General features: G+C 44.8%; 1 protein-coding gene across 3 annotated transcripts in view; it reads right to left on the bottom strand.

Annotated features, from left to right (window-relative positions):
- TNS4 (tensin 4) overlaps positions 1 to 10,215 on the bottom strand; it is a 30,648-nt gene extending 20,433 nt beyond the window's left edge. Inside the window, exons 1-3 of one of the 3 annotated variants that reach the window (XM_081837846.1) lie at positions 9,963 to 10,215; positions 1,619 to 1,674; positions 922 to 1,507 (exon numbers count right to left, since the gene is read on the bottom strand). In XM_081837846.1, the coding sequence (XP_081693972.1) occupies positions 922 to 1,387 (466 nt within the window). In that variant the 5' untranslated portion in view covers positions 1,388 to 1,507; positions 1,619 to 1,674; positions 9,963 to 10,215. The remainder of the gene's footprint in view (positions 1 to 921; positions 1,508 to 1,618; positions 1,675 to 9,962) is intronic. The other 2 variants (XM_081837847.1, XM_081837845.1) reach the window with 2 other exon arrangements.
- Positions 10,216 to 10,714: the final 499 nt, after the last annotated feature.

Consider the following 10,714-nt stretch of genomic DNA (forward strand, 5'->3'; position numbering starts at 1 on the left):
AGATACAATTCTCAGAATTTTCCTTGAAAATAGCTCAAAAATGTCTAATTTTTTTGCAAATTTGCTCAACAACTTTGGCTAAAAACATTGGATTTTCACTTTTTGAAATATGGCAACCCTAGCAGTTGTGTGTGTGTGTGTGTGTGTGTGCGCGCGCGTGTGTGCACGCACACACACACACACACATGCATTTGTGGTGGAGCAATCAATGATGTCCCCCCATCTACAGTCCAAAGAAATAGAATCCAGATCAAGCCTAGATTAAAGGTATGGAAGACCAAAGGCTAATACAGTGGTACCTCCGGTTGTGGAGGGGATTCGTTCCAGAGATCTGGTCGGATCCCAAGGTTTCCGCAACCTGAGGACCGCTTCTGCGCATGCATGTGTGGCGAAACCCAGTCAAATACTTCTGGTATTGCTGCTTTCGCATCCTGAAGTTTACGTAACCAGAGAATTATGTAACCAGAGGTACTACTGTAGAAGACTATCAGCTTTCCTATCCATCTGCTATTCTCAGATACAGCAACCTATGAGGAAGGGAAGCCTAAGGGCAGGTGACTAGTCCAGGGAAGCTCAGCTTCATTGGCTGAGCTGGGAAATTGAAAGCCTAAAAATTATGAGGGCTTAAGGCTACTTATTAGCCTCGTGGTTGATCTGGCCCTGAGGTCAGTCACAGATTCGTCACCGCATCTGCTGTTTGTCAGAATGGTGAAACATTCACCACTACAGGTTTACAGAAGTTGCTTTTGGGTGGGAGCTAAGTTTCCAGCGATTTGGGAGAGTGAGAGCTCCTCTGAAGGACACCACGCAATAAACTCCCATGGGGGCAGGCAACAGGGAGAAAGGTCAACCCTCAGTGATTTGGCCCTCTCATCAGCTCAGCAGACTGTGCCCTGTAACTCAATGAATTCCACACCTTACCTGGGGATTCTGGCTCCTGTTTTGGGGCCACTGCTGTGCTGCTTTGTGGAACAGCTTGGTTAGGACTCTGGCTTTGGATCGGATTCAGCTGGAGAGGCTGGAAAGTGGGGTCAATTTCCAAGATCAGGCGGTTCAGTTTATCAATGGACACATCCAAAGTGGGAGAGAATTCTGGGCAGCTGTCATTGCCCGTTTCTGTCGGCTCCTCTGGCAGACATTTATCCCCCAAATTTGGGGATTTCATAGGTGTGGCCTCATAGAGTTCCATCTTGGGCAGTGGACCTCCTTTGCCTTGGGTCAATGAGATCTGTCTGTCCCAGCCTTCTACAGAATAGTATAAATACTGCGATGGCGAAGTGTGGCAAGGCGAATAACCATTAGGCTGCAAGCGAGTGTGGTCTTCTTGGGACGAAACACATATTGTCTGTCCAACCCTAAGCACGTGGTTTGGCATCACCCTTGACATCCTTTGGGTGTGAAGTCTTCAAGGATGGTTTATCTTCTCTCTCTCTCTCTCTCTGAGCCGCTAAGATGTTGCAAACACCTGCAAACTTTTCCTGGAGCCTGCCGCATCAAAGGAGAAAACCTGTGCAAACAGAATGTTAAAACAGAAGACAAATGGTTATGAGCACTCTAGTAATGCACTTTAGTTTCAGAACGGCAGGTAATGGGGCAGAGAGGGAGAAAGGGAGATTACTTATTTAACTGTAAGCAGAAGAACGACAGTCACCAGTGCATTTCTTCCAGGCAGTGCTGGTGGGGAAGAAAACAGGTTTGTTTTTTTAAAGAAAAGACATGGAGTCCTTGAGCAAAGTAGAAACAATAGATGCAGAGCCCAAAGTTTTATTAACAAATGTAGCTATAACACAGGGGTCAGCAAACTTTTTCAGCAGGGGGCGGGTCCACTGTCCCTCAGACCTTGTGAGGGGCCGGACTATATTGGGGGAGGGGGAGGAAGAGAAATGAACGAATTCCTATGCCCTACAAATAATCCAGAGATCCATTTTAAATAAAAGGACACATTCTACTCATGTGAAAACACACAGATTCCCGGACTGTCCGCGGGCCGGATTTAGAAGGCAATTGGGCCATATCCTGCCCCCGGGCCTTAGTTTGCATACCCATGCTATAACAACTGTGATTCCTTGCAAGTGGACAGAGAATAAAAACCAGTTTTATTTAACAGGCACAGAAAGGAAAGGGCAACTCTGGGAAGGGCTGAAGACAGTGCAGCAGCAAAAATGGGCCATTGCACTGATACACAAAAACATAGCACAGATAGGAAAATAGAGATATAGATTAGCAGCCAGGAACCTCCGGCCCACAGGTTTAATTCTGTTGGGTATAATCAACCTTGAATGGCTCCAGTCAGTAGAGGGCAGGGTTGAGAATATAATAGTCAGGTAAAAGTACACTTTTGTGGTTTCCCACTAAAACCCTCCCCCGCCCCAAACTCTGCTGCTTCTTCCCATTATTATTATTATTATTATTATTATTATTATTATTACTAATGCTCAACCTTTTCCCCTGATGGGACTCAGGGCAACTTACAGATAAAAACAAGAATTGCTAAAAGCAAAAAGAACTACCACTGAAAAAACAATTAAACATTAATAAAATTAAAACTATATACGCATATAAAATCTGCTTACAAATTGCAATAAAAGCAGCACGGCACCAGTTCTTTAATTAAAACAAGAAGGTATTCAACCTGGTGGCAGAAGGACAGTAAGGACCAGTCTAGCTTCTCCAGGGAGGGAATTCCAGAGACTGGGAGCAGCCACCCAGAAGGCCCTGCCCTGCGTCCCCACCAAACATGCCTGTGAGAGGGGCAGGACCAAGAGAAGGGCCTCCCCTGAAGATCTCAAAACCTGGGCAGGTTCAGGTGAGCAAATGCAATCTTTGGACTTAATATGTTTGCACTTAAGTCATTTCGGGCTTTATAGGTAATAATCAGCACTTTGGATTGCACCTGGAAACTGAAGGGTAGTCAGTGGAGCTGTTCTAGCAAGACAGTTGTATACAGTGGTCCCTCGGGTTAAGTACATAATTCGTTCCAGAGGTCTGTTCCTAACCTGAAACTGTTCTTAACCTGAAGCACCACTTTAGCTAATGGGGCCTCCTGCTGCTGCCGTGCCACCGGAGCACGATTTCTGTTCTCATCCTGAAGCAAAGTTCTTAACCCGAGGTACTATTTCTGGGTTAGTGGAGTCTGTAATGTGAAGCGTATGTAACCTGAAGTGTATGTAACCCGAGGTACCACTGTACTCCCTATAACCAGCCTTGGTCAGCAAGCCGGCTGCAGCTCTTTGAGCCAATTTAAGTTCCTGAGCACTTTTCAAAGGCAGCCCCATGAAGACCACATTACAGTAATCCAAACGGGATGTAACTCATATCAGCTAACACCATGCTCTTCTGCAGGTGGTCAGAACAACTGTGGAAAGGTTCACCACTATGTATTTCTTTGTTTACCTTACTTTCCTTGTTGGACCTCAGGCGCACCCATAAAGTTAACTTTCTGCAAGCCTGCTTAAGATACTCCAAAGCTTTCACCACTACCGATGCAAGCCCTTTCAGGAACAGACAAATGGGTGTCAGGCTAAGTTTATAGCTTAGGCTCAAGGCAGGGAGAAGGTAAGGGCTGCAATTGCTGCCGTACGTCATGTCTAGCAACTGTTGACTTACTGCCCTGAAGGCTGATGAGAGAGGCAGATGAAAAAAGGCTTGACGAATAGCCAGGACGTTATGCTCTGGGAATTATATAACTGTTGGACGTGAACAAAAACGGCTCCTTTCTGTCCCCCTTTTATCTGGAAAGGAAACTAGAGATCAATGCAATTCAGAGGACGTTCTCCCCCACATAATAGGTGTTTCTGATTTGGGAGAAGGCTTAGTGCCATTTTACATAGATATGTAAGGATTTGCACAATCGGGGGTGGGGAAGAAAGGTTCTCACATTTTTTTTTGAACTTGTTCCTCTTTTAAACATGACCCATCTCCTGCCCCTTCCATACCAATGATCTGTTTTACATGCACCGTTGGAAGCAACCCAAGAAGAAAGGAAACTGTGTTACATAGAGACTAACCATTGCTCCATCAAACTCAATGTTGTCTACACAGACTGGCAACAGCTGTGTAGGGCTCAGGCAGGAGTCTTTCCCAGCCCTTCCTTGAGATTTTGGTGGACTGAACCTGAGTTACAGTCTCCCCCCCAAACCTGCTGCCTGCACAGAACTTCTTCTTTTTAAATCTAATACTGGCTACAGAAGAAGACACCTTTGACTGTTCCTTTTATTGGTAAATTTCTACTTAATAGTCCAGGATGGACTACTGTCTCCTCAATGGTAGGAGCTAATGGTTTAGAAATTATTAGGGATCTCTTAGTGTTTTGGAATGCCCATCAGATGCTGGCAAAGATTGCACATCTTCAGATGAAGGTGAGGTGAGATCTCATTGAATGTTAAGCTTGGAAAGGAGCCTAGAGGTCATCAACTTCACTGCTCTCCCATGCAAAAGAAACCAAGCTTGGGTACAGTCACTCCCTGGAATTTCCAATTACAGTTGTACCTCGGAAGTCAAACAGAATCGGTTCGGGAAGTCCTTTTGACTTCCAAAATGTTTGACTTCCAAAGTGCGGCTTCTGATTGGCTGCAGGAAGCTGTGAAAGCCCTGTCAGACGTTCGGCTTCCAAAAGAACGTTCAAAAACTGGAACAATCACTTTCAGTTTTCGATTGTTCAGGAGCCGGAACGTTTGACTCCCAAGGCGTTCGTGAGTCAAAGTACGATTTTACTCCGAGATCTAAGGAGTGCTTCACAGCATCACTACAATAGAGCAGCAGTCCCCCCTCCCCCCCGAGCCTTTTTCTGAGAACAACACACCAAATTAAAAATAGGGTTGGGATGATTTGGGGACTGAGTGAGAGCCAGGGTGATGCAGTGGTTCATATGTTGCACTAGGAGTGGGATAACCCAGGCTCAAACATCCCCCCCACCATTAGACCATGAGACTCATCGACTGCCCATTGAGCCTGTCACAATCTCTCAGGGTTGTTCTGGGGAGCTTCTTGGAGGAAAGTCTGGATTTAAACGTCACAAATGAATAAATAAAATTCAGACACCCTCACACACCCAATGTAGATGGGTTGCTGTTGTTGTTTTGGAAAACTTTGAACCACAACAATTTCCTATGCCAGGGGTCTGCAACCCGCGGCTCCGGAGTCGCATGTGGCTCTTTTACACCTTTGCCGCGGCTCCGGGGTGGATACTAGTGAGGGGAGGAGGCACATTGTGCGCCCTGACACTCCCCACTGTGGCGGGTGCTGTACTGGCTGTGACGTCGCATGGGGGCGGTGCGTGCATTAGTCACCTTCCCGCCCGCCCGCCTGCTACATTGTAAGGGGCATGGACGCTGGTCACTGTTTTGAAGGGGAGTGAAGAACACACACACAAAAAAGGTAACTTGTTAATTTAACGTTTATTTCTATGAGGAGGAGTAATTCTGAGGGGTCAAACAAAGAAATAATTAAAAAGTGACAAAAAAGTTATTTTTATAATGACGAGTTTTGCGGCTCCCAGTTTTTTTTTCTTCGGAAATGGATCCAAGTGGCTCTTTTTGTCTTAAAGGTTGCAGACCCCTGTCCTATGCAAATCAGGCTAATTCGAATAGAGTAATCTACGTTGGAACTTTTTCCATTTGCATCAGATTTTTTTATTCTTCTGATGCCTCTGAGAGCGATCTAATATAACCCATTTAATTTACTTGTAGCAAAACACTTGCCCAAAATTTTATTTGCGGTTGGCACTCGCTCATTGCTGCTAACGAACTTGTGAAATGGAAAACATTCCCACACAGAAATGAAACAGTGGAGAAGTTCCCACCATATGTCACTGATGTGTGCATAATTAAAACAACAACTGAGCACAGTACTGGAAGTGGAGGAAAAAACAGCGGGGCAAAACCTTCCTCCCAAGAGGTTTGCCCAGAGAGCCTCTTCAACTGCTAAACAGTAAGGGAATCCTGGTATTATTTCTAGAGCTTTTTAACAGCTAAGCACTGTTCAGAAGCTGAAAGGAGATGAGCGCTGCCTGCGGGCCCACAATCTGATAGCGACAGACAATAAGGAGCAAAAAAACAAATGGAAAGGAGGAAAGCTGCAGGCCATAAGCTCTTTTCTTGGAAAATCCGTGAGAAGGAGATGAGTTTGCTGCAGGTACTGCTTTAAATAAATAGGAGGAGATGGAGTAGTGCAAATGTTAGAAAGCTAGTGGGAAGAAAGTGAGCAAGAGAACAGTAGAAATCTGAAGAGCTTTGTATAGTAAAACAAAGATGATGTTGCAAGATAAACGAGGAGGAGCTAAAGAAAATAGGTAGAAACATAGCCATTTGCAGAAGATTTTTACAACATTTATACCCCACTTTTCCTCCAAGGGGCTCAAGGCCGCATGTCGCCATTTTCATTCTTACAAGAACCCTGCAAGGCTGGGAGAGAGTGACTAACCCAAGCTCTCCTTGGAGAGCAATTGATTAGCAAAAGAAACGCTTCCTTTGCTCGTGGGGTTCGGAAGCGTATCATAATGGTTTCAGGCGATTGACAAGTGGGTGTGAAAAGTGGGACATGGAGTATGTGGTGGGGATGTCAGAATCTGGCTCGTTGGCGAAGTCAGACTCTGACCTGCTGGAGGAATCCAGTTCCCCATCCCTGGTCTACACAATCTATTTGAAAGAAAAACACACACCACTTTTAGCTAGCAGACCATGTCCTGAGATTCATATTTAGGAATTAAATGTCTGGGAAAAGTTGAGCAACAATAAGAGCAGGGGAGCCCAGGTTGCTTGAAACACAGAGCCTTCATGGGAGACATTTTGTAAATGCTCATTATGCTTTGTAGGCATATTTCCTGTTAACCTTACAACGGTCCTGCAAGTTATGCCAGTATTATTATCTTCATATTGCAGATAGGTAGCTGAGAGAACAGTGGCTTATCTGGAGTCCCCTAGTAAGTTCAGGGGTGGGGTGAGATTTGACCCAGAAATTTTCCAGCAAATACTCTTAGCCCCTATACTAGACAAGCTCTTTTTAACTACCAGGCGTTTAGTGATTTACTAGAGGTGTCATTGACCAGTTAATAAAATAAATGGGGGGAGGGCAGAGATGATATTTATTGTGAGTCACCTTAGACATTTTCTTAAATTAAAGGCAGGCTATAAATGCCTGTCCCTTATTACTAGCCCTTTCACACTACCAGTCCTTCAAACAGGATCAGCCAAGACATTTTGCTTCCTGAGGTAAAGCGACCCCAGCCCCACTCCAAGTTAAGCTGTCCTTGGCTGTCCATGTTATTTTGGCACCTGAGGCTGAAAGCCCTCTCTGGCAGTAAACACATAATATGGATAAATTGAATTAACCGACCATTTGCTGCCCTTTCATGATGCCCCAAATCGACTGCCTGAGGCGGCTGACTCACCCTGTCTAATAGGAGGGTCAAATTCCTGCCATGAGGACTACAGACAATCACCCTGGGCCTTTCTAAAGTCACACTGTTTTGTGCTTTGTGTCTCCAAGTCCGTGAGGCATATTAACATTAGGCTGTGTGACTAGTAACATGGCTTCTTGTTACTATAGTCAAAACAAACAAGCCTCAGTATGGCAACGGTATCCCGCCATCTCCCTGGCACACCCTCTTAATCCAGGAGCGCCACAAAGGAACCCAATGATGATTAAGGAGCGTGTAATCTATGATCCGGCCTTCCTTCCCACGTTATTACTAGGATAAGGAAATGGGCTTGTTTGCTTTTGCAGCTCAAATTTCAAGCGGGAAGAACAAAAAAAGAGTGACTAAATAGTCAGCTTTGAATAAACGTTGACCCCCACTGTTAAACAGGAATGAAGTTATTAATGTCAGTTTCTCTCAGTTTCTATTTATACAATCTTCAATTCACTTCTTTCCATTTTCACACATATATTTTCTAGATTTGTTTGTTTGTTTTAAAGTCTTAAGTTGAAAATTTGTACACATTTCTCTTCGTCTACGCATTTTTTTTAAGGGGGGGAGAGCATTTTTTTCTTGTAACAGCATGGATTTCAGCATGTTATTCCCACTAATCGATCGATCGATCGATCAATCAATCAATCAATCAATCAATCAATCAATCACTTATTCTTCTGTTTGCAGCCTTTCCAAAGTTCAAACCATGTGCAAGGCGGTTTACAATGTATAAAAAATTAAATAGCTAGTCATTAGCAATAATTTAAAAAATCAAAAAGTACACAACCAAACTGAAAAATTCCACATAAATCACAAGATCCAACAAGATCAACAACACCCCCCCTCAACCCCCCCCCGCAACATTAATTTTTGTACACGTTCTTGTAGTTGGAGAACTGCATTGCAAAATTCAGGCCAAGTCTGAAGGAGAACCGTGCTTTGGTTCTCATATTATTTTGGAAGCGCAAATTTGCAAACAAATCCCACCCCCCTTTTCTAACTGTAGGTCAGTGTTTCATGCAGCAATATTGCTCTCAATAGCTTCCAAAGCTTGGATCAAAATCTAGTGTATCATATCCAAAGAACCCTTGTCTATTTTTACTCTGGTCCTGTCTGCAGCCCTTTAATTCCATTTCCCCTATCTAGGTCATGATTTCCATGACCCTCCAGCCTTCCCTTTTTCTGCAATCAGTGACTCTGCAGTTTACCCCTCACAGAGCTACAGTTCCCAGCACCCTTAACAAACTACAGTTCCCAGGATTTGTGGGGGAAAGCTTTAAAGGCATGGTGTTTGGATTAAAGTGGATTACAGCACTTTAGCACTCCTATGTAACCAAGGGGCCATACACAGAGTAAATTTAAAGCATATATTTTTCTTCACAAAATTCTGGGCACTGTAGTTTGCCCCTCACAGAGTTAAGAGTTGCTGGGAGTTGTCGCTCTGTGACAGGTAAACTGCAGTGCCCAGAATTCATTCAGCGAAAACGTGCTTCAAATGTACTGGAAAGATATAGTGCTTACTTAGCCAAGCTCACTTCAAACAGAAAACAACTGCAGGCGTTTCATTGTTAGGAAAATGGCGGGAAAATGCAATGAAAAGTGTGGGCGGAACAAATAATTTGCGGGAAAACATATAAACACTGCACAGACAAATCAGGATGAACACTTAATCTCCCTGCAAACAAATCAAAAGGAATGCTCAAAAAAGACTAGGCATAGTCTACCCTCCACATAGGCTTTGTGCAAGAAAATCTGGGCAAATGTTCAATAAACATCATCTGGAGGAACCCTGAGAAAAGACAGGATGACAATGACAGGACGATGGTGTCATGTGGATGCCCCATAAAAAGTGAGCCAATGAAGCATGACAATTCCATACTAAATCCCTGATACTGAAGCACCCCAGGTTTTGGAAGTTCATAGCTAGTGTCAGGGCTCACCCTGTCCAGCAGTAAGCAGGATCCCCCACAATTTCCCCCGACAAGCCAAAACCCACTTAACTCTTCCTCTGCACATCAACCCCTATTATCCAGTTTGCTCCGTGAATAAAGGCCAGATGCAACCAGGCTGTCCTTCCCGCCCTGTGCCAAAAGCACTTGCAAAGGTAGAAGAGAAAAGTGAGGTCAAGAGTCGAAACAAGCAACTTCAGTTCTTTCGCGTACGTTTTGCATGCTACATGCATAATGAAGAGTGTGACTGCTTCTAGAACCGAAAGGATTCTGCAGGGTTTGGGGGTTTCTTTATCACCGTGTTCTAGATCTCTGGACCCAAACCAGTCACAAGAAAAAAATGGATGGAGGGACCCCGCATTTTACATTCCAATCCATCAGACATGACATATCATAGTGGGACAGATATTATGCAACTTAATACGGGACGTTGGAAAAAAGTTGCAACCGTAAGTGAAGAACAGGGGGGAAAACAAAAAAGGGAAAGGGAAAGGGAGAGGAAGAGGGAGAGGGAGAGGAAGAAAGGAAGGAAGGAAGGAAGGAAGGAAGGAAGGAAGAAAGAAAGAAAGAAAGAAAGAAAGAAAGAGAAAGAATCATTCCATTACCTAAGCTGCAGCAGCTGTTTTCTGTGATATACTCACTCCGAAGTGTGGCAAAGGGAAAGTGTGAGAAGATATGAGTGCCTTGAGGGTGCTGTTGCTTTAATGGTCGTCCCGACCCGCCTATGCCAGGTGAGCTCATGGCAGCCACACCTGGATTGCTAAGGCGTGTCTCTTCGAGTCATGTCCAGGAGTAATGAAAAAAAGCCCAAGAAGTTGACTGTGGAAGCTGGCAGCCGGCCAGGCATGCTCCTTCCACCGCAACTCGTTGCTTCACTTAGCAGGAAGACAAATGGCTGCATAATGTAAAGGGGAAATGAACAAACAAAGAAATAAAGAAGTGAATCTGGGCATTTGACAAAAGGAGTTGGGGGGATTTTATCCTGATTTCTGGTAAACGAGAGGTGGAGGGAGAACAATACCCTCTAGTGCCCTCTGGCTGGCATCCAGGCTCCCTCATTCACAGTCTGGAATAACAGACAGAGAGTGTTCCTGAGAATGTGCAGAGTGCCCTTCACTCACCAACAAGAACTCGTGTGGTGAAAAGCATGGGCAGAGCGTTGCCCCAGGCACAGTTTTCCCCAGGGCACATTCTGCCCCTGCCAGCCCTGCACTGCTTTGCAAATCGGATCCCACATCCCAGCCTCATGAAGCAGCGTGGGGCTGGCAGGGTTTCAGGAGGACGCAACAGGCATGTGACTTCCAATTAGAGCGACTGAGTGGATTGGAAGGGCGTGTGCCTGTCTTGCTGTGTCCTC

This window comes from Podarcis erhardii (genome assembly GCF_964252035.2).
Source record: "Podarcis erhardii genome assembly, chromosome: 13".
Lineage (NCBI taxonomy): Eukaryota > Metazoa > Chordata > Lepidosauria > Squamata > Lacertidae > Podarcis > Podarcis erhardii.